Genomic DNA, 23,690 nt, shown 5'->3' on the forward strand with positions numbered 1-23,690 from the left:
CCCAATTGGCATATGCACTACATATAAGGCCCATGACAATAGGATTAAATTAAAACGCGGTTTTCTAAAATTTAGAATTATACTATATATGTATGTATGTAGTTAACTTACCTATAAACGAATGGCCCCACTTCCGTTAAGCTCGGCTTTTCCCCATTCAGGAATTCATCTGGATTTGTGACATTATATATATAGACTTTAGTTAATCGTATGACACCAGGCCTCTGCCAGTAATGAAAACTTAACGTATCATTCCATAGCCTTAAATTCTATAAGTAAATGTAATAAGACAAATAATATCAAAAGTTGATTAATTTGGTACGCAATTGAAATTGAAAAAAGAGATGCCGATGGATTGAGTTGAAAACACTTAATTCAGTTATTAACTAATAAGATTTCTTTGAACACACAAACACTTGCACAAGTAATTTTTAAGCAAAAAACAAAATCGACTTCAATTCTCATATAAAAATTTAAAAGTACCGTTAATTTCTCTTCCACCTCTTTGGTACCAACTTTCCTTTAAAAAAAAGTATTATAGGAATCGGTTAACGTGGTCCAAAGTTAAACGGTAGCATACCACATAAAAATTAAATAAAAAAAAAAATATTCCGACGAATTGATAACCGCCTCCTTTTACATACATACATAAAAAAAGAAACAAAAAAAATATTCCGACGAACTGATAACCTCATCCTTTTTTGGAAGTCGGTTAAAAAAAACAACTCGTGGAATTTGGTCATATATACATGCATATGTATGTAGAATTCTTTGAAGTTTTTAATGTTCATAAAGATTTAGGAGGATTTGTTTAGTTTCGAAGGTTTTTTCTTTTAAAATGTGACGCGATTATAAAAACATGTAATTTTTACTTGATCTGGCATCGATATTTAAGAATGTATGTATGTATATTAATCTATATATTGAGCTGCTGACTTACCTTTAATATAAAATAATCAAGCCATGGTATTGTTGATAGCATTATTCCTAAAATTAATGTTACTATTCCAATAATTATCACAGCTAGTCTATCTGAAATTAAATAAAAAAAAGATTATGAGCAATGGGTTAAACAAAGCAACCAAATGTAAAATTAATTAATTTATGTACAGAATTTCGTATTTTATTGATAAATTGAATATCATTACTTGGCAGATTTTTCTTAGCTTAAAAATTTTTTGCACATACCAAAAGATAAGCCTTGTGGCGGATTGTTAACCGGCAATGGGGACACCTACAAAAATTGCGTATTTGTCAAACTGGGTCCGGGGGACCACAAGTAATGCCACGTACGTTATATTTAATGTATCGACTCGAACCCTGCACCTTACCCAAGTTTAAAACTTATTCTTTATAATGTGTTTTTAATTATAATATCGGGAAAAAATGGAAATAAAACTATATTTAATTTATTGACTATTTTCATGAGTAACTTCATAAAAATGTTAATTTCTGCTATATGCCAAAACAATTTTGTCATTGTGTTGAAGAAAGACGTAATATATTAAGTATTAAAATTTTTCTATGTCAAATAACGATTAAAATGGTTTTAAAGGATTTCTAGCTACACCGATAACCGGTTAACGGAAAAACGTGCCTCGAAGCCCCAAAGTTCAGAATATTAATGATATTTATTAAAATGTGGTAAATATAGGCTATAAGGCAGTTGGCCCTTCGCGGGTATATTTTTATGGCATTTATGTGCTTCTGCCTACTGAATATATGCCAACATGGAAAAAATGTTGATATCTGCTAAAATTTTCAAGACATATGCTCTTTTCTCCGGAAATCACAATTCAAATTATTTTGAAAAGCAGAGAAGTTTCTGAAGGCGTAGCAAAGCCAAAAGCTTTATTAGCTTTACGTAAAAAACTTAAGCTAAATATGTAAATGTGAAAGTTTACCATCTTATCAAGTATAATTTTCCGAAACAGTGCGGTCAAAACTTTTAAAAAATACTCTGGTCTTACTCTATAAAAAGAACCAGCTGCCTCGATTTGGTTTGATTGTTTAAAGTAATTTTATGTATGAAATGGAACTAACTCTCTGTTCAGAGGGTTAAGTTCGGCATTCGACTTGACCCAATCAAATTCGCAACAACGCCAGCTGTCCATTCCCGATTCACATTCGCCTGGTTTATAGCTTTTAGCTGAGTTAAGTGTGAACGGATGTTGTCACAAGTCGATTGCACATACATACACTTATGTGCATTCATAGCAAATACATATCTGGACAATAAACGGAAAGTGTTAATTGAAGGCAACAAAATCTGTAATGTAAGTGCAATGTGTACATACTCGTAAATACTTAAGTGTCTAGTACGTACTGCAAAATAAAATATATGTACAAACAAATGTGTGTACATATTGACATACTTATGTATGTATGTACATTAGCGTGGGCCAAAAATCCGCTTTTTTAAAAAAATCTGTATGAAATTCGGAATTTTTTGGTCAATATCCTAGGCTCGCCCAAGTCCATTAAGGGTCAATATGCTCAAAAAATAAAAATTTATAAAGAAATTAATTAATACATTTTTTTTACTAAAATTGCAATAATCGTCGAAAGAGTATTAGTCCTCCATAATTTGGTATATGCAGCTTTTTTGTAGAGAATCGAAGTTAGATAAGAAAAATTTTTTTTTAGTACTTGAACTTTGCTTGACTTGGGCGAGCCTAGTATATTGACCAAAAATTTTCACATTTCACACAGATTTTTTTTAGAGCGTAATGAACCAAATTTTTGCTATTACCAATCGAAATACTAAAAAAGCGGATTTTCGACCCAAGCTAATGTACATATGTACATATTTAGATGCATATAAAAAGCTGACTTTACTAAGATGGGCGATGCTGTGCCGTTGGGAACTTTGGGAATTCCTGCTTAATATATAGTAAACGTGAATGGCGTGACGTTGTGAACTTGCACACATCCGTACATATGTATGTGTATATATTAGGGTGGTCCAAAAATGCTTGTAAAAAAGTAAAGTCGGAATTTTTATGCTCTCACCCCCTAGGATTGTTCTATACCAAAATATACACCCCATTTTTTTTTTTTTGAAATCAAAAAATATTTAGAGGTCGCGCAAAGTGCCCAAAGTTTTCAATGTATTTTATATGGGGAAAAAACAACATTTCGTAGAAATGGTAGAGAATTCTTAAAAATCAATGTTTTTCTCTCGGAAAACTCTGTTTATAGAAATGGTATAGAATTCTTAAAAATCAATGTTTTTCTCTCGGAGAACTCTGTTTATCTGCAGGAGATTCCCAATAGTAATACCCAATTGTTTATTTATCCATTGATTTCAAAAAAAAAAATAGGGGTATAATTTTTTTCGATATAGTACAATCTTAGGGGTGAGAGCATTACCATTCCGACTTTACTGTTTATGGACCACCTTAATGCACATACACCTGCGCTTATGCATGATTCGATATGCACGTATGTATGTACGTATGTAATATGTACAATGCTTTATTGCCCTGTTGATTGCGTAATCGAATAAACTGTGCCGCTGATGAAAACTCACCACAAGGACTACCCATCTCAGCGTTGAGCCGAGTGAAGTGTGTCGAAATTTGCCACAATTAAGTTATCATTTGATTTTGAGGCTTAGAATTCTTGAATGGAGTTGCATATATGTATGCGCATAAATGGAACTCTTAAGTCGTTATACATACATATGTAGGTATTTAAGCACATTTGTGATTAAGCTTTAAGCACTATTAAGCTAGATAAGCCTTAATATGCGTGAGGATACTGACATTAATGATGGCAATGCCGAACATGGATTTCATTTCATATCTACATATCTTTTTACACTGAGGTCAGAACTGATGTATAAGTAAATATTTCACTTTTTATAAAATACAAAGCTTAAGATATTCTTTCGTGAGCGAATATGCCCTAACTGAATATTTTTGCAATTAACTCCCATCGTTTCTTACCCAATGACCAAATTTTCACTTGCACCAACTTAGCGGGCAAATTCGTATAGAGCACAAAGGATTCCTCACATTTCTGACAGGTGATGACGTCCACCCAAATATTTGTATTTTTATAATAATTGCCAAGTTGCTTGTTTGTTGTTGTTTGTTGTTGTTTCGGTTGTTCTTGTTGTGCTGCTGCGTCGGCGGTCTTGGAGCAAAAACTGCAAATATAGCTCAGCAGTGAGCGCATCGCATTTAACTGCGCTGTCTTATTGCCGCGTAGAATCATGAAGCACTCACTATTGTACACTTCTTTTTTTCTAACCTACGAGTTTATAATTTTTTTCTAGTCGTTTTGCAATATTTGAAAGAAATCATCAATTGCATGTGCAAAATATGCACAGTGATTGAGGAGGCATGCACAAATACAATCGATCAATTGCTATAGGTACGTACAGCTTGAAAATGCAATGTCACTTCACCGTTTTATTTGTTTGCATGTAGACGTAAGCTAAATATTTTTAACATGCAAAGCGTATGAGCACAGCTTCTAGAGGAAGTTTACAATAAAATGTTTAAATTATATTATTTTTATTTTACTTAAAACACGTAAACTTATAAATAATTGTGGCACAAATTTCAATTAAATCACTTCAATCGCTCAACTAAATATATAAAATCCGATTGATTTATTAACTTTTTTTCACTTTCTATATTTGAAGAGCTTCTGTAACAGTGCAAAGTTTTTAGTTTCAATTATGATTTTTTTTATTTTCTATTTTGTGTAATGAAGTTTGTTGTTGAACTTCACTTGGTACTTTCGAGCCTTGCGCGCTCAGCTTCAACTTTCATTTAGAAATTGATTCAAAGCCACTTCAAACTTTCAACGTGTGAAGTTGTTGAGTGAATACCATAATGTCGCCTTTCTTCGGTTCACTCTTAGAGCTAGCTGTGCATTGGCTTTATTGCTCACTTGCTCAATTGTTTGTGTTTATGCGAATATGCTACATAGTATATGGAAATTTTCGAAATTTTTCACTTGCTACTGCACTTTTTATTTCTGTTCGTTTTGGTATTCTTTGAGGCCCATAATTTGTTAAGTCAGCATTACGTACATATTTTCATATGTGTTATCGAAAAAAATTAACTTTGGAAAAATGTAAAAATTGCAAACTTTGCATTTTAGTCGATTATATGGAACATTCTGTGCACATAAGCATAAGCATTCTGGTGAAAGTGTTCACTTCAATTTATGTAAAGAGAACGTAGAACTTTCGCAAAGTAGAGTAACCGAGAACTCGGAAATATACATACATACATATACGATTATATTTAGTATATATGTACATATGCATTTATGCATATTTTAGGTATGGTAACGGTTATTATGTTTATAATAAAATTCATTCTACCTTTAAAACTGAATTTCTGTTTTTCCGATCAAATTTAACCGTTATTTTATGATATATATGTACATATATTTTCGATCATGAATAATTTTTACAGTATGAATTTAATTTTACAGATTACATTTTTTAGATCATAAAAGATTTAAAACGGTCATAAGAACGCAGTCATTGTAACGGTTAAAAAGTATCGCAAAAAAAAATCAAAAAACGATTATTTTTCATTGAAAAAAAAAATATATAAAAATCAAAAACTAACGATTGAATTCGACCGGAAAAATTTAGGCCATAATATATCGATTATCCCTTAAAGGAAAAAACACGATTGTGCAAAGTTCTCAAAATAAAAAACGTGGTTCTTAACGGTTATTTTCGGTGACTGGGATTTTTATACACATACAGTGGGAAGCAGTGAGTTGAATTTTTCTAAGTTCTGTATAAAGTTTAAAAATTTGATTCATATGGTTACTTTTATAAAAAAAAGACAAAAACAAATTCAACTTTAAAAACCTTGAAATTATTTAACAAAAATTACGATGCACTCAGTTTTGCTTCCCACTGTATATTTATAATCAATGGCACAACATTTACATGTCCATAAGGTAAGTAAAGAACATTTGAAGAAATGCCTGCTTGCAGTAATTCATCTCCAAGATTAATACTTTACTTGAGTGATGTTTAAAATCTCCCAAGTGGCGCCACATGAGAAGAATTATAATGACGAAATTTGACAAAAACCCAAAAGAGGTGACTGAAGAGCGTGAGGAGTTGGCAGGCTCGAGTGAAGCCTGAAAATCCTGGTTTTGAATTGCCCTCTACTCAACCAAGACGAAAAAAGTGACTAAGCCAGCGATGAGGCCAGCGATGAAGAGTGGTAAGATCCATGGTCTGATTGGAACCACAAGTGTACATTCCGAGTGCAAAACAAGTTCTAGAGCATCAACTACCGCGATATTTTAGGCAGCTTAACGATACTGTGGTGAAAATATCCACCATTGACCACATCCTCACAGTGCTTTTGGCGGCGCGACAAGAAGCTGCCCCTATGACACCATGCCCTTAATTGGTTTACCCCCAAAACTAATTCGCCTATGGTCTTTCCACTTTGTTCGTGGGCACCCTTTCTTTCGTTGTCCATCGACGGGTGCCGAATCGAAGGATTTTTTCATCGGAACCTCCTGCGAAGTCATTGTATTTTTATGGACTTAACTATGTCCAAGCTCGTACAGTGTGTCACATTGGGTAATTTAAAAGCAGAGCTCAGTCTCTCGACCAACAAAAACCACGCTGTATAAATTTTCTTGCATGGAATGCAGAAGCTTGGACGATGTCAAACAAAGATAAGAAGGCCATGAGGGCTAACGAGAGAGCTATTCTACGCCAGATCTATGGCCCTGTTGTAATTAAACGTATACAAATACAACATTCTTCGACTTGGCATCATAATTTTTCAAATACAAAGCAAGCAATCTTATTTGGAGGCAAATTAGAATATGGATGCATATTTAAATTATTAATTAAAACAAATTAGATTTGAATTCAAAAAGTAATCAGATGCTATTGATGCTTGCAGAAATCGTATGCGAATACGCATCCATACATACATACATACATGAATATGTAGTTATATATGTAAATACATTAAAGCACTTAATAAATATGCAGAAGTAAGAAAAATGTCTATGTTAAAGCGCCAAAGTTCAATCGGCCGGCCAAAGTTATAAGCGAAAAGACCAATAACCAGCAACCAGCAATAAACTATGTCACAAAAGTTATAATTATCTTCCTCGCACCCCGCTTAAGCAGCCGGTCCAGCAGTGGCAACAAAAAAAAAATAAAAAATAAAGTATAAAGATAAAATAATCGGCGCACGGTCAGTGATGACCTTGAATTTGCAAAAGCGTTGCTGGCTGGCTGTTATTTGCATGTTTCACCTCTTTGCTTAAACATTACAACGAAATGCGATACAATGTGGTTGTTGTTGTTGCCATTGTCGTTAAACGCTTGCGCTAACGCCGCTCGCTGTTGCTGACGCATTTTTTTTTTTTTTTTTTACTTTTGCTGCTATTTTTTGTTGCAGATCACAAAAGCCAAGCGTTAACGTGGTCAGTTCAGCAATCGGCCCCAACAACACCGCAGCCGGTCATCTGGCTCTGCGGCGCAGCTTGTAGAGCAGTGAAAGTTGCGCAAAATTTGTATTTAAAAATGGTCAATAAAACCGAACCGAACCGAAAATGAGTAGACAACAACACATCTTCAAGGTCAAGGGAATTCCACAGTGCCACACCATTCATACAGCCGAATTTCGAGTCATATTCCAGTTAAGCAGCCGTTAATAAATTTAATAATCAAAAAAAAAAAAAATAAAAATGTGAAAACGAAATAAACCTTTGGGCTTTGCAAAACCCATACATACATACATACATACATATATATTTAAACACATCGCTACGTTAAGGCAAAGTTGGTTAGTTTCTACGGCTTTGTCAGATTAACCCCCCGCTGCTGGCAAAGCGGCCATAAACTAAAATACCGAAAAATACATATTTCACGCATATATTTATATGTATGTGGATACGCTTAACTAGGTGCATTGGATGCACTACTGGCGCGTGGCAGCGAACATTCAACAATTTTACTATTTGTGGCTTTGTTGTGCTACGAGTATTACCATTCATCCAGTGGGCTTTCCTCGCTGGCTTACCATAAAGCTGCCATTTAGTTCGGCGCATTCGCAATACTCCCAGATTTATGATACGCAAATAAATACAGTACGGGCGTTCGTTTACAGTGAGCTTTGAAAGTATTAAAATATTTTTGCATAAACAGTGCTATTGAATGGTAAAAGGAGTGACATTTGGCTACCTTAAGTTTCGGCACAGGCACTAAAACTAACCAAATTATTTGCCTTTTGCCACTGTATTTATAATGTACATACTAGGGTGCCCATCGAAAATGATTTTTATTGGAAATCTCAAGACCCTGGTTTAATTCGTTTTTATGAGAAATGTTATTGCTTATTTTTATAGATTTTTTAAAGGTAATTTAGAGGTCGCGACCTGTTGATTTAGGTCAGAAAATATGATGTTTTAGATTTATGAATTTGTGAAGGACTATTTTTGATTCGGTTTCGAAGATCGAATATGATCTGAGAAGAGGATGTATAGGTCTTTAAAATGGTATATAATAATCTATTGTCGGACTAGGCTTGTTAGGATTTTTTATCTGGTAAATTTAAAAAAGACACATATTTCTCATAATTTTTTAAATTTTGACCATAGATAATTTCAACAATTTCAAAGATGGAGCACTAACTAAAATCAAATCTATTTTTAATCGCTCTTTAGCAAAAAAGTGGGTTTTCAAAAAATTTTAGGAAAATGGGGGTGGCACCGCCCACTTATATGATATATGCGTATCTCAAAAACTACTTGCCCGATCTCGACTAAATTTGGTATACACATTGTGCTTAGCCTCCTTAAGTATAAGTAATTAAAAAAAAAAAAATCAAAGCTAGCCATAGTTTAGCAGGAGTATATTTTGGCCAATTTAATAAATTTTCAATATGGCGCTTAAGAAGCCTAAGCTCATATTCAATCTTTGAAATCGAATCAAAAACAATCATTCAAAAACAGATAAATCTACAAAATCCTATTTTCTGACATAAATCGACAGGTCGCGACCTCGAAATGATCTTAAAAAAATCTATAAAAACAGGCAATAATATTTCTCATAAAAACGAATAAAACAAGGGGGTAGGGTCTTGAAATTTCCAAAAAAGCATTTTCGATGGGCACCCTAATGTATGAGCTAACAAAGTGTATTCGCATTTGCCCCATGTCGTTCGGCCAGCCTACGCCTTTACTCAAGACAGTAAACTAAACTTTTGCAGTAGCGTATTTTCCGCCCCTTTGCCATCAAAAGTCATTGGGGGGTTCGCTTGGCGGGCGCAAGCGAATAAATGTTGTATGTACAGATGTAAATACATACATATGTATGTGCGATATGTATTTGTAAAGTTATTGTTATGAGTGACTGGTTAATACGATATGGCTAATAAGCATTTAGGGCAAACTGAAATATATACTTTACATTCTACTAGTGGGCTGCTACCAAGTTAGTTGAAAACAATTCTAATTCAAAACCTAAGCAAAATCGTGTATTCGTATGTGTGTACATATTTACGTAGTTACTTGTACACAAATGTAAATAATTGGAGTATACTACATATATCGAAGTTTTTGTGAAAATTGCAGATAGAGGGTATTGAATATAAGCTCTCGATTTGCAAGCGATTTTCGATTTTTTGGCTTCTTTAAACTTGAAGGCTTATTTTTATTCAAAGTGAGGAGCTATGAGTATATTCCACTTAGATACTCAAAATGAGCTCCACTTAGTAGCGTTTTTAGATAACTTGCCTATAATGCACTGCAGACATCGCATAATGGGTACAAGAGCCCATACTAATTGAGCGATTATAATTTTTTTTTTTGGAAACCTTCGAGCTAGAGACTTTAGAAGCCTCAGAAGGCAATCATGGAAGTTTCCCCCCTGCACCACAAAACGAAAGGATTACTCAACTTTCCCGAGCCAAATGAAGATCAGCACATATTTACGTGAATAAACTCCTAGCCCTGATCTTATAGATTAGATTACTCCTATTCAGTTCTTTTTATATATATTTAGAAGAACTAAACAAGAAAATTTCTGAGAAGACTAATATTTATTAAATACAGAGACATCATTATACTACTTTTTGCATGTCTGAGGTGGATGTGGATGGCAATTCATAGCTGCGGTAAATGCCACGCCTATGGTGGGATTACACAGAATTACCAGCCAGTAAAAAAATGTATGCATTAATCCAAAATCGAGAAATGAAGAATGGTAAGAATGTATACTCTGGTGTCTGGTTAGAAAATCGGCGCAGAAAAAGTCCCTTCCGTAGATTCGTTCCAATAAAAACGCCATAAGAAAAAAAAACACAATTTTAACTAGTTACCTCAAGAAACAATGGATTATAAAAGCAAGGCAATTCTACATTATCATTATGGTCCAGCTGAAGGAGTGTCTGCAAAATCCAACTCGAAATGCTATTTTTCCTGCGGTCCGTGACAGTAACGCCTTCAAACAATGACAAGGCAAGTGATCGACAACAACAACAACAAAATGCAGTGTCACTAAACAAAACTGTCAAAGGCAAATTAGTGCGATATTGTAATTATGCGCGCCACCTACCCAGTCTTTGTTCCCTTTATTCGCACAATTGTATGCAAATATGCTTGTACATACATACATACTTACATATGTACGTAGAGGTGTACAAGTACATACACAATTACATGTCTCATATAATGCCTATTTAATGCTATGCTTTTGCACTCGCTTGCAATATGTAATTCGTATTGGCGCGGAAAAAAGATAAATGACGCGGCAGTTAGTTGTGTGTGCGGTCAGCCGCGCAAATGGTTAAGTCAGCATGCAGACAAATACGTACATATATATGTATATATGTACACCAATGTATCCATGCAATTGCAGTGATAATCAGTGGGTACATACAAAGAAATTGAGGCGCTAATTGATGCGCGCTTCTTCACCACAATTAACATTACAACGGCCTGAGTTGGGTAAGAAAAAAAACTAAATTAAAAAATGCAAGAAAAGTGCAGTACGGCATTTTCGTTGGTTTAGACTCTAAAGAAGGCGGAGATTTTGGTTTTTCTATATTTCTCAAAAATTGTAACTTGAAATCGATTTATACGAGTGCATGATTTCTCGATCATCTTTCATCATTGATCAACCTAAGTAAAATTCATAGAACATTCTCTCTAGTCTCCATTTTTATGAATTTACATGGAACATCTTTAGTGGTGCCGCTTTCAAGCCAACATTTGGTGAAAATGCGACTGCTGACCATTGTGATTTCTAGGGTGAAGTTCTTTCAATAGCGCTTACAGAGCGTTCTCCATCTTTCGTGACTGTGCCACCACAACGATATTAAGCGAATTCCTAGTTCCGTTAAATTTGAACAAGCAGAGCTTCCAAGTGAGTCCTTGGTTTGAGTGTAGATTTTATTTTTCTCAAAGGATAATGCTTTTGTTCCCATTTTTATGAAAATTGACGGGAGTGTCTGCGTTCCGTCAAACGAAATTATACAGCCCAATTGAGACTAATTATTCGTAGTAGTCCACCGACAGAGAGTAGTTGACGAGAGGAGTGTTACCATGTAACATACTGAGTATCTGTAGTGGTCATTTCTCGGCAGACAGTGGCAAGCCTTCGGGGTTATGTCTATCCTGTAGAAGCTCCTCTTAAAACAGTAGGTTTCTCCGTTTGTTCGAGATACTCTTCAAAGACCACAGTATAAGGTGGTAGCGATAGTACAAAAAAATATATGTGTTTTGATTTTGCTTTTGCAACACAAATGTCAAATTTCAGCTACTCTTCTCTCTAGGAATAGAGAGAAAAAAATAACACAAAAGCCTTCACTCAAATTCTGACATTTGTATACCAAGCCAAGCCTAATCAGCTGTTCTGATAACACCACCTGATAGGAATTCGCAGATCAGAAATGAAGTTCGACGAAATATTTAACAAAAATGTGAGCGCCAAATAATTTTTTCTTATTCAGATATTGGAACGATTTTTGGAGTGAGGTAATAATTAAGAAATTGTTACAGAAATTGTGACACTTGCGATGACATTTCTTATTTCTGTATTTCCGCCTTCAATAATATTGAGAATAAATTGTCTCAGGGGTTTAGATAAAGACTAAGCATAAAACAAAGGCCAAGGCTAAGAAAAATACGTAGACGAAAACAAAGAACTATACGAAGAGGAATGCGAAAATTAAGAGGAATGCGAAAACAAAAATTAAGACGAATTTGAAGGCCAAAACCTCCCTCGCCAACGAACGAGCAGACTTGAAGTGTCTGAAAGGGGACTAAGACGAACGCGACTACGTACGCGAAGACGAAGGCAAATTTCAAGAAAACACGGCAAAACGAAGGCAAAGACAAATACGAGGTCGAATATGGTGATTAAGACAAACACTAAGTAGAATACGAAGTCGATACAAATACGAAGACGCATACCAAGTCGAATACTAATACGAAGAAAATTACGCGAAAACGAAGTCGATTACGAAGGGTAATATAAAACTGAAGACGAATACCTAAACGAATATGAAGTTGAATTCTTAGTCGAAAGAAATACGAAATCGAAGGCGAAGAAGAAGAATACTAATACCGACACTCAAACCAATATTAAGTGTAATACAAATTTCTGCAGCTAGAAATTAATCGAAAGAAGTTCTAATGCCGTAGAATAGCCCCGGGGGCACTCCCTTTATTTTTTTAATTTTTTATTTATTTTTTAATTTACTGTTAAGTGATATAAGTGTTTATACAGTAAAAAGTGTTCGTTAACTTTTTATATGTATGTACATACATACTTACACATATAAGTACATATTTAACAACAATTCGGAGTGACATCTATAAACATTTTCAATTAGCTTAGATTTTTATGGGTTTCGTACATTAAGCTTTGTAATGTGATGAACAATTTTAATCACAATATTTTAATTGTTTAAACACAATTGCCTCAGCGGCATTTGTTTGGCTTCTCAAAAAGATTTAATAGACAAAATTCGAGCACGTACTAAAAGTGCCAACGCTTCTGATGATATCTTTATAAGTATAGACAGGTATTTAAATCGCACACACACACACACAGTCTCATATGTATATATGTATGTATGAATTTGTTTATGAAAGCGTGTAACTCCACCACTTTTCCTGCCGAGAACAATGCGAAATATTCCGCAACACCTTCCAGTTATTGCTCGCTTTTATACAAATAAATTGCTTCTTTTTAGTTGGCGCATCTCCTGCTATGTAATTCACTTCCGTATACGCCAAGAAATGTTGCGAAATTTATTAAAATAAATATGTATGTATATGTAATTGCTTATTGATTTCAATGCGTCAATAATATATGTAATTTTCGAAGTGATTAAAATAATCGAGTGTTGGCACATTTAGGATAATTAATGTTATCGCTCATTAATCGTCATCGTGTATGACATGCATAAATATCATGCGAATGTGTGTGTGACATAAAATGAATACCCTTGTGCCTATGTAGGCGGGGAAGCAAAGAATCAGATACGCTGGTTTTTTTTACCTATGCGTCACACTCGAAAATCTGGCAATTACCACGAACACAAGGCTATACAAGGACTGGCAGCATCCTGTTTGTCTCCAATAACAACCACAACCGCTGCGACTGTGTGACTGTTGCCGATAAGGTGGGGCATGGAAATTTGCTCAATAATATCGAGTTTTTTTCGCGCTTATAGCTAAGGTCATAACGCATTTATGAATGCAACTGAAGTCGCCGAGACGACAACAATTTAATTATTCTTGTTTTGCGATGCGAAATGCCCATTCACTTTTTTTGCAACTTTTATGCTGGCAATTATAATTAAATAATAAATTAAAGCAAGATCACACCATACAGCACAATCGTCGTAATAAAGTGGAGTTGTAGAATTTATATATATGAAAACAGAGAAATGGAAACTTTTCTGACAGCCTTCGGGCAGCGAATGTGCGTTGTTGAATTTATTATGCGAGTATCCAGCCATTGCAAATGGTTCGATCGGTTTGTTTCTTGTCATTATGCATGCCGCTTGTTGCACAGAGCGAATGCCGGTTGTGCCGGCATGTTATACAATAGCCACATAGCCACGAACCAAGGTGTGATTGCATAGATGCTAGCTTAGGAGTAGTGTGTGTCATGCGCATGCGCGTGCGCACACCAGTTCACAGTCATAGCTTTGGATTTTGAATTTTCACAGTGAAATGTTGCTGCGTTTGCGCTGCTCCAATCTCAAATGTTAGTTGGTATTTATCTTGTCAGCGGACCATTTGAATAAAGTGGTAATGGATGTAGATACATACTAAAATTAAAACAAAAACAACAAAATGCAAAATTCGAAACATGCCTTAAGAAAATCTAGTGGATAGCCGACTTGCCAGACTTTGGCTTAGCATTGTTGTTTGCTATTTATGAACAGGTGTTGAGTGAGGCGCTTGCCCGTAAGCGAACACGCTTCAAGTTGTGGTAATCCAATTCGCTCTCGGTACTTCTATGCGCCGGTATTTTTTCACTGACAATGCAAATGTAACGATGCTTCCTTAGTGATACCCTGTTCAACGAAAAATGAGCAAGGAATTATAGCGCTGAGTGGGTTTAATTTCGACCTGATTGCGTTGGATTTCATTAATAATATAATATGTATAATTGAAAGGGTAGAGATTCGGAATTTCCAGAATAAAAAAAATTAATGAACATTTTACTGCCCGTAGGCCTCGAACCCATGTTCATGCGGCTCGTTAATCCGCGTTGCTTCCGTCTTTTAATGCACAATTTGCATCAGGTCAATTGTGTATGCCTTAAGTATGCTTATATACGCTCCTATTCAATGCCATAATTTTCATATCATGGTTTCAAAGATTTCTGCCAGTAGAAAGTTTCTGAAGCCTCACGCAAAAGGAATACATCTTCAGGCGGTAAACCAAGAAATCACCTAGCATAGTATGTCAGAATAATCACTGCAGTTTTGCAAAAGAGCTCACCAGCAGCTACACGCTAATCTACTGTGTCAGATCACATGTGTAGTTATGTTTACTATATACCTGGGACGGAAAAAATCTTTTAACTTAAGAATAACGATTATTCAAAAAACTCAAAAGCTATACCAGCGCGATTTCCGATGTATCCTTTTTAGAGGTAGCGGCATCCTTATAAAAGGAATAAGTTTCAAAATTTTCAGGTAAAAATTTCAGTTATTTGCGTCTGTATGACCATTTAAATTTTATAGACAATCATTATTTTTAAGTGGAAAAATAAAACTCAATAATAACACAGGTATACAAAATAAAACACGAAATCTGCATATTAAACTAAACTTCTATATCCCTATGTTATTCGTTCCCACGACAGTCGGGTCTACGTTACCGGAACGACCCAGACTGTCCAGACTGTCCAAGGACTGTCACTCCCCAAAAACTCTTTGGGGAACTTGTATGCTGCTACAACAACAACAACAACATCCATGTGTTATTCGACGCGCTCAATGCAAGTCCGAGATCTGTTGACCCCCATCATATCAGGTTCTAGGCCATTTGAAGTTTAAATAGCGAAAAATTCATTGAATAAATCTGAAATCTCATATATATGGGATTTTAGACTTGCTGCACCGGAATCCGAGGTACGTTCACCTCCACAATGTCCGGTTTGAGGTCATTTGAGGGTAAAATAGGACAAACAATTGGTTCAATAAAAAAAAATATGTAAAAATCGTGAAATAATCATTATTTCAAAATATATTCAAGAGCAATTATTTTTAAGCGAAAAAAATTAAAATTATAAAATAATGATTAAATGCTGATTTAAATTATTTTACTCAAAATGATTACACTCCCTGGTCTATATAATAATTGGACTAATCCCTGCTGGATATATACGAGGGACCCTTTTGGGTAACAGAGCCCACATTGTGAACCACAATATAACCAGTAAACAACCTTCGGTGAATTTGGCGACTGCCTTCCTCGGGGATGAATATGCTAGGGATGAAATTATTGGTACACACGCCTTCCAAGCACGCAGGGTTGCTTTTAATAAGCAAAAATAATTAACTCCAAATAGTTTCAAAAAGTATAGTGTAAAACGAAATTTATTGAATAATTCCACATAAAATGGTATACATAAATGACGCATTTTCTAAACGATTTAAATTAAACGCATTTGAGAATTGATAGAAAAGTACTACGGATTGTACATTTTTGTTAACTATGAGGTGAATGAAAATTTTCAACCCGGCCTGATTGTTTGATTTTATTACTAAGGCGTCTAATAAATTCATGGCTTTTAGTTCTAGAAGAATAAATGTCAGTAAAGACAAGTCTTTTTTGTATAATTTCTGATTTTAATTGCTCAACTTCTTTTGAACCAGAGCAACTGTCAAAAATTTCCAGCTGCAAAAAGGTAACGAATTGGCACAGCAGAAATGTAAATTTTTCTCGCCATAATAAAACGTTTTTTCAACATGGAATTTTTCTACTAATTGACATGAAATTACTATCCCAACGCTCGGAGCGCTGCCACTGAGGGCCTTTGCCAACTGATTAAAAAGAGAAAATTTGGAAAGACCAAACAAAAATTTTGAGATTTCTCGTTGTTAATACGAATGCCATAGTTTTTACCTAGCTCGTAGGACTACGCAAAATTTTTGACAGCTTGTAAATATGTATACACATAAAGTTGTTGGCGGTAATAAGGAGTCAAAATTAAAATGGAGAAAAGAACAAAAAGCGTAGGTTAGTTGTCAGTTATAAAATAAATCCTATTTATTTGCGAATATTTGTTTATTCTTTTTATTGAAAGGCAACCAATCGGAAAAGCTTGTGTTAATTATATTGATAACAGAACCTGGCAGCTCGCACGTTGTCTAAATTCTCAAGTAACATAAAGTCCACAAAAGAATAAGTACGCCATGTATAAATTTTAACAATACACAAAAATAGAGCTTTCGCATGAGTGTTTTTGGGTTTTCAACACCATTTATAATTTTCTTTTAATAAAATCATGATTTGACAAATACTTAAATTTATTTATCTAATAATAATACAGCATACAACCCTGAAATCTAAGAAAAAGTCTGAGGAAGGCCATTAAATAGCAGCACACAACCCCGTGCCTTCCTCAGGAGTGAATATAACTACAACAACAACGACTACTACAACAACAACCCAAAAAGGTTGGTTACTGTCTATACTGTGTTGTGAACTTAAGTTTTTGAGTTGTTTCGAAAGTACTTTAAACGGTCTTATCTGATTATTCTCCCATGGCCTTGCAATAGCGAGTTTTTTTTAATAAAATTTGGCTTAAGATTAGTGTACCTACACTACGGTAACCTGGATTTTATAAATTTTCCCAAAAAACAAAAATTGTTTCCTCTCCCTGCTCTTTCTAATGGTCATTCAACCACTGCGCTCTCTGTAAATTTTGCCATCTTTGAGATTTCTTGTTAATTGCCTCTTCTGACTTTGTATTCGTTATTGTGTTTTTTTTTAATAACTTTCAGCGCCAAACTCCAAAAAAAGGCCTCCTCCACTGCGCATAGAGCAAAAACTGCAACGGCGGGTGGTGGTGGTGTACGCGTTGTTTTGACGTGAGCTGAGCTTATTTGAAATTGATTTTGCAATACTGCCGATCATTTGTTTATTTTGCTGAGCGTTGTTTATTTTCGCTTTATTTTTTCCACTTCTTCGACGGTGGCTATTTTGGCTTTGCTCTTTTCCTTCGCTTGCATACATTGTTAGCTCATTTGTTGTTTATATTTGATTTTCGTATGATTTGCTTGTTATTGCCACTGCAGCCAATTCAGACAGTTTGCAGGCTATTTTTTGTTGCTGCTTTTTCAACTTTGTTGTTCTTTTGTTATTTCTCACTCTCAACACAATTGTCCAACATTTGTTAAAAGTGCATTCAATGTATTCATTTGCAGTGCATTTGCTAAGTGTTGTTGGTGTTGTTGGTGTCGTCGTACGTGTGTGTGTGCGCTTCAATACGAGTGGCAGCGGCTACTGGGCGTTCGCGGTAAACACGAGTTTGTACCTACAAACATATCTCTGCACCAGCACTCGAGCAGGTATTTGCCGAGTCCCGAGTCACAATGGAGCTGATTTGTTGGCTGGCAGGTGGAGGGAGTCTCTACAAAAAATTAGCGATAGGATTTGGTTTAGCCGAACAGTTTGCCTTATTTACTTGTGGCATTGTCCGCATGCTTTTGTTTGATTGTGTGGCGGTATTGTTGCGTTGCGACATTTCGCAGCCAAAAGTTTAAACTTTATTGCATTGTTTTTATTAAATGGAAATTAAGTTAGAAGCTGTTTTGTTTTGATTGCGGAAATCATCGGAAAGCTGGTTTACATATTCGATTGTTAGTGGTGACATAGCATAAATAAATATGTGTGTATGTATATATCGTCACTTGGCGTGCAATACCGCATATTTTCTTCTAAACTTTTGAATGGTTTTCTAACCGAACTTATTAAATATGAGCTTCTACTAAAAGTGTTGACCATTAAATTTGTTAGGTAGGCCAGCACTGGGACAGGTTACCAAAAATATTTTTTTTTTCTCAGCCGCCTCAAACGCGATATTGCACGCCAAGCGACGATATGTAGGGCGTAAGTTAGTAAAATTTAAAAAATCCAAGTGCTTTTTTAAACTATATGTATATGTATAATTCCGGAAAGGCATCCATGTTAAGCTATGTTCAGAGGAGGATACCAAAATTGATAGAAGATGGCTTAACGCCCAAGTCGCAATTATGTAAATGTCATCTTGCTACCATAAACCTACTGTCACTATGTGTATCAAAGCTAGCGTGGTTGATAAAATTGGATACGTTGAGGAGGCTTTCTCAAATAGACATTGAAGCATTGTAAACTCATAAGCTCCTAGTATGGTATTCCCACTCCTAATTAAAGCTGACCGTCTGCCGCTGTGGCCGCTGTGGTGTAGTGGTAAGCAATGCGCGCTTCCACTCCGCAACGCCTGGGTTCAAGCCTTGGTCAAAGCAACATCGCGAAAAAAATTTGGAAAAAAGCGGGGACCGAACAAAACAGTTATTGATGAATATTATCAATGAAAAATTAACTATGAAGGAAATGTTCTACAACTAAGTGATACATACCAATCGATTTCTTTTTTCACCGAGAATCAAATTCGAAAACAAATTTTTATGTGCTATTCTTATGCAAAATTAAAAACAAACAGTTATTTTTATTTTTTTTTATCCAAAATAACAATTAGTTTTGACTTTTATCTAAATAATCTGCAAATAACAGTTATTTATAATTTTTATTTTTATTCATAAAAGTCGTCAATAAAAATCAGTCGTTGGCTTTTACTTTTAAAAGCCAGCAATAAAAATCAGTCACCGACTTTTATTTTCAAGAGGGTGTTGGAGAACAAAAGTTCACCACGACTGATGCAAATGACTTTTATAAGTATTATTTAAAAAATAAAAGTCAGTGACTGATTTATGTATATTGATGACTTTTAAAAGTAAAAGTCACTGACTGATTTTTATTCATGACTTTTATAAATAAAAGTCTTCAATAGCCGTTATCTAAGACATTTAATTTAAAAAAACCAAAAATCAGAGGAGAAGCTCGGCCAAACACTAACATATGTATTGTCTAATCTATTTTTATTATCTGCAAGTTACCTGTTCGTTTTCATTTCTGAAGCTCTAACAGAATCCCCAAAACGTCTGGTCTGGGTTATGCGAACCGGTTGTAGATTTTTTAGGTCACATAAATTTTCCAGACTGACCCATCAGCAGCGTCATTTCTGTAAAAAATTTTCGATGACCAAGAACCTGAACTAAATCTATTCCGTACTGACCACTAACTCTACGCAAAAGAGTCATTAATGTTTTAACCAGTTCCGATTTTGTTCCAACCACTCTCGTTAAAAAGTTTTATATCTACTCTGAGCTTTTGGTGAATCCATCGTAGTCCGATTTTCGTGAACGTGGGCATTCAAAGCATTCTTAGATTTCACGAAAAACCGCACTCAGATGGATTCATGGATGATAGCCCTAACTATAAGCTGATGTTAAGTATACGCAGTGTAGGTTTACTATGGAAACCTGCAGAGAGCGCAGTCAACTGGATTATTTGCCACTATTCAAATGCTATTAAAAATTTTATTATCCATTGCAATGGAATATTTCAAGTTGTGCCCATTTAGTTAAGACCGTTTTGCATAAGTAATCTACAAATTGCCTTGCACTCAAAGGTGTAATAGAAATTTATACATATAAGCATTAGATGTAAATAAAAAGTACCCTTTCTTGCGACTTTTTATTTATTAAAAAAAAAATTGCCAATTAACTGGTTGACGCGGAAGCATTTACTTGCCTATTTCACCTACCAACTAATTAAGTATTTATTATTTGAATAGTTACAAGTTATTTAAAGCCAATTAGTGTAGGTACTAAAAACTAAATAGTACTTAGTGCATTGCACAACAATGCAGAAGCATGTGTAGAATAAATTTAACAAGAAACGCAGACATATTATAAATTCCATTTGATTCAACAAATTCAACAATGAGAATATTAACAATTTCACTATTAACTGGTTTTTATATATAAACAACACGAATACCTTTTTATTGTAGTACACAAGTGGCGTTTTTGTGTGCGCACTCAGACATTTTTTTTTTGTATTTGTGAGTTCGATACAAATACAACATTTAATAAGCTGTAATTAAGGTAATCGTTGGTAGGCCATTGCTGCAGCGATGCAGCGAAGTCAAGTGCAACTCCATCAAGCTGACAGCTGGTGGTAGGTAAAACATCGGCGCATTTAGCCAATGCGATGGTCAACTGCATAAACTTCTAATAACAAGTATGTGCATGTTTGTGTGCGTACAAATTATACAAATACTACGCCTAGACTGGTTGATAGTAATTGCAGTGTCCTTCCAATGGTGGCAGTAGACTTTGCATTTATTCTAAGCATTTACATACATATTTAGACGTACGTACGTGCATATGTGTGTACATTAAAACATACCCACTCACTAATTCATGTAGAACGCTTCTTACTCTTCTAAACGTTTTGCGTCGCATAAACAAGTGCGTAGGTATGTATGTGTGTACATTGTACGTATTGCGCTTTGTTTTGACATTCTTATCTAAAACTGCGTCAATACTTCTTAGCCTGCTATTTGTGTGTGTGTATTTTTGAAGACCTCGGCACCTTCAATGCCCAAGGCAATTCTTTGAGCTTGTTTGAGCCACTTAATCGTATCTTAAAGACGCACGGCCACTGCAATTGCATAGTTGACAGAGTGTTAAGCTAATGCTACTGTATTTTGTCAGTCAACATACACATTGCCTTCTATGCACAAAAATTGTTAATTTACCTTGATACCTGTTTGGGTTTATTCTAGCTAGTTAGTAATAAGTGCAGTGGTTCTTACTCGAAGCTAGATGGTTAATATCGCGGGTAGCGCATTGCAACTTCAAAGTCCATCTACATAAATACTGCTTGTGGTGAGATATACATATGTATGTATGTATGTATTTGCAGGTATATAATTTTCGAGAGAAATTTCCTAAGGTCCTATTTCTTGATAAGAAATTCAATTATTTCACATAATGCACCCTAAATGAAAAACAGTCACAACTCAAAACATCCCAAATGTTCAGTAGAGGCAAAAAATAGTCTTATTAGTATTTTTTCAAGTTAAAGAAGACTTTAGAATTATGGTCTGTGAACTGTTTTATAGGAAAAAAATAAGTTTTGAAAGATTTTTAGTTGTTGTGACTGATTTGATTTAGGGTGCGACATTTATTCTTTCCCCCTAATTCCTAACGGTATTTATATGCAATGACTCGTTTTTATAATTTTTGTGTAAAGTTGTAACCCTATAAATGCTCTCTTGTCAAAATTGAGTCAAAAAGAGTCGATCTGGTAGGAGTTAATGGGCTAAAATGTTCTATAAAAATGTGTTATACTAATGGTCTCTTAAAACAATAATTAGAGTGTGAATAAGTTTAATAAATCTAAATATAAAATTCAATGCATTGAAATTGATTTTTTGACCAAAAAGTGGAAAATTTTACCCCTGCAAAAAGCAGTGAGGGGAGGTAGAGCACTTATTCTATTTTGAATTTGTCTATTACGAAACTTGAAAATGTAGAATTCTATTGTTTTCTAGATGGAAACGATTTCGATACCCTCTGAGTCAAGGCTTATATTCTCTGCGACTGCCCTGGCGGTGTTAAAAGGTATAAAAAGTAAAAAATCATCAGATTTACATAATTTTAACAGTCAACTAATTTAGACAATTTTATAAAAATAAAACTTAAGCTTTTTTAAGTCACAGGTTGATTTATCAGTCTCCGACCAAAATCTTAATTTATAGGGTATTGCAACGGATAAGAAAAAATTAAAAGTCTTTAAAATACCAAAATTTATAAAAAAAATGAATTTTGTTCTTAAAACTAATCCAAGCCTGTAAAATGAGTAGAAATTACAGAGATATGAAATTTAAGGCTAAAATAGAAGCATTAGAAAATCGTGCGCTTCGGAAACGCATGGCTATCTTTCTAGGGTTAAGAACATTTTATAAGTATTAGCTATGAGGTAAAGGTTGAAATTTATTTTATACTCAACGGTTGCTGCGGGCGAAGAGGCGGGGAAAGTCTATTCTATAGTTAATTACATTTATACAAATCTTTTTGAAGGAGTCGACCTTCAGATTTCCGATATCAGCCGAAGCTTAAATATTTTGTCTCTAAAAATCCTAAATTTTATGCGAGACATTGCATTTCTGTTCTCTATAAAGACTTACAATTATTTAGCCAAATAATACACACACATCTACTATGTGTTATGCCGATTTCGTTTCTACCGAATAATGCAATCTTCTCTTTGCCCTCTGCGCACAAACGCTAAGCAGAGGGCGATGAGAAGGCAAAATTTTTTTTTTAGATAAGAAAACACCATTAGCAACACATAAAATGGCATTTTTATGCAATTTTTGGCAACAAGTTTTTGGTAGCACCGAATGCAGCATCATTAGCGGCGTAGATTGTAGCGGCTAAGCCGTAAACTTCTAATACAAGTTTTAGCATACATATTTCCAAATGCAAGTACCCTGCAGAAAATCTGACTAGCTCAGAACTAGCGTAGAACTAGACCTTTTGCCGACAGTACCAGTTCTAGCTAAATTGTCGCACAGTGCATTACTTTGCAATTCGTTTTTAAACGGTTCCATTTTGGACACAGTTTTTTTTTATAAGAAAACGTTTTTAAGAGACGATTTTTGGATAATTTTCTCTCGTTTTTTCATTTTTTTTTTACAGATTCCATGTTAGTTACATATTTTATTACAAAAAAAAAAAAAATATTGTAAGCGGTATGCAACAATTTAAATTCATCTAATCTGAAAACTCACAACTGCCTCCACCGCGATTTGAACTCGCGACCAACGATGCTGGAGTCGGAGGTCCTCTCGCTGAGCTACTTTCGTATTGCGCGAGAAGTGAGAATTTGTACACTTACACCGCAAGTTTCGACTATCTCGATCTGCAGCCGTCTTGCGATAGTTCAGAGGTATGTATGTAGTTATGAAATATGTAGTTCGGAACTAGCGCTTTGCCCGACTGTCTCTAAATTTTACTGCAGGGTAGTTGTGATTTTTTTTTTTTGTGTATGTGCTAAAGCAAACGCTGCTATGTCGACTT

General features: G+C 34.8%; 1 protein-coding gene across 1 annotated transcript in view; it reads right to left on the reverse strand.

Annotated features, from left to right (window-relative positions):
• The window catches only part of LOC118748033 (lysosome membrane protein 2-like), a 120,945-nt gene that overhangs the window by 10,703 nt on the left and 86,552 nt on the right, over positions 1 to 23,690 (reverse strand). Inside the window, exons 3-4 of the mRNA XM_036482322.1 lie at positions 941 to 1,032; positions 112 to 269 (exon numbers count right to left, since the gene is read on the reverse strand). Of these exons, the coding sequence (XP_036338215.1) occupies positions 112 to 269; positions 941 to 1,032 (250 nt within the window). The remainder of the gene's footprint in view (positions 1 to 111; positions 270 to 940; positions 1,033 to 23,690) is intronic.

Source organism: Rhagoletis pomonella, unplaced genomic scaffold (genome assembly GCF_013731165.1).
Source record: "Rhagoletis pomonella isolate Grant_MI unplaced genomic scaffold, Rhpom_1.0 Rhpom_scaffold_00012, whole genome shotgun sequence".
NCBI lineage: Eukaryota > Metazoa > Arthropoda > Insecta > Diptera > Tephritidae > Rhagoletis > Rhagoletis pomonella.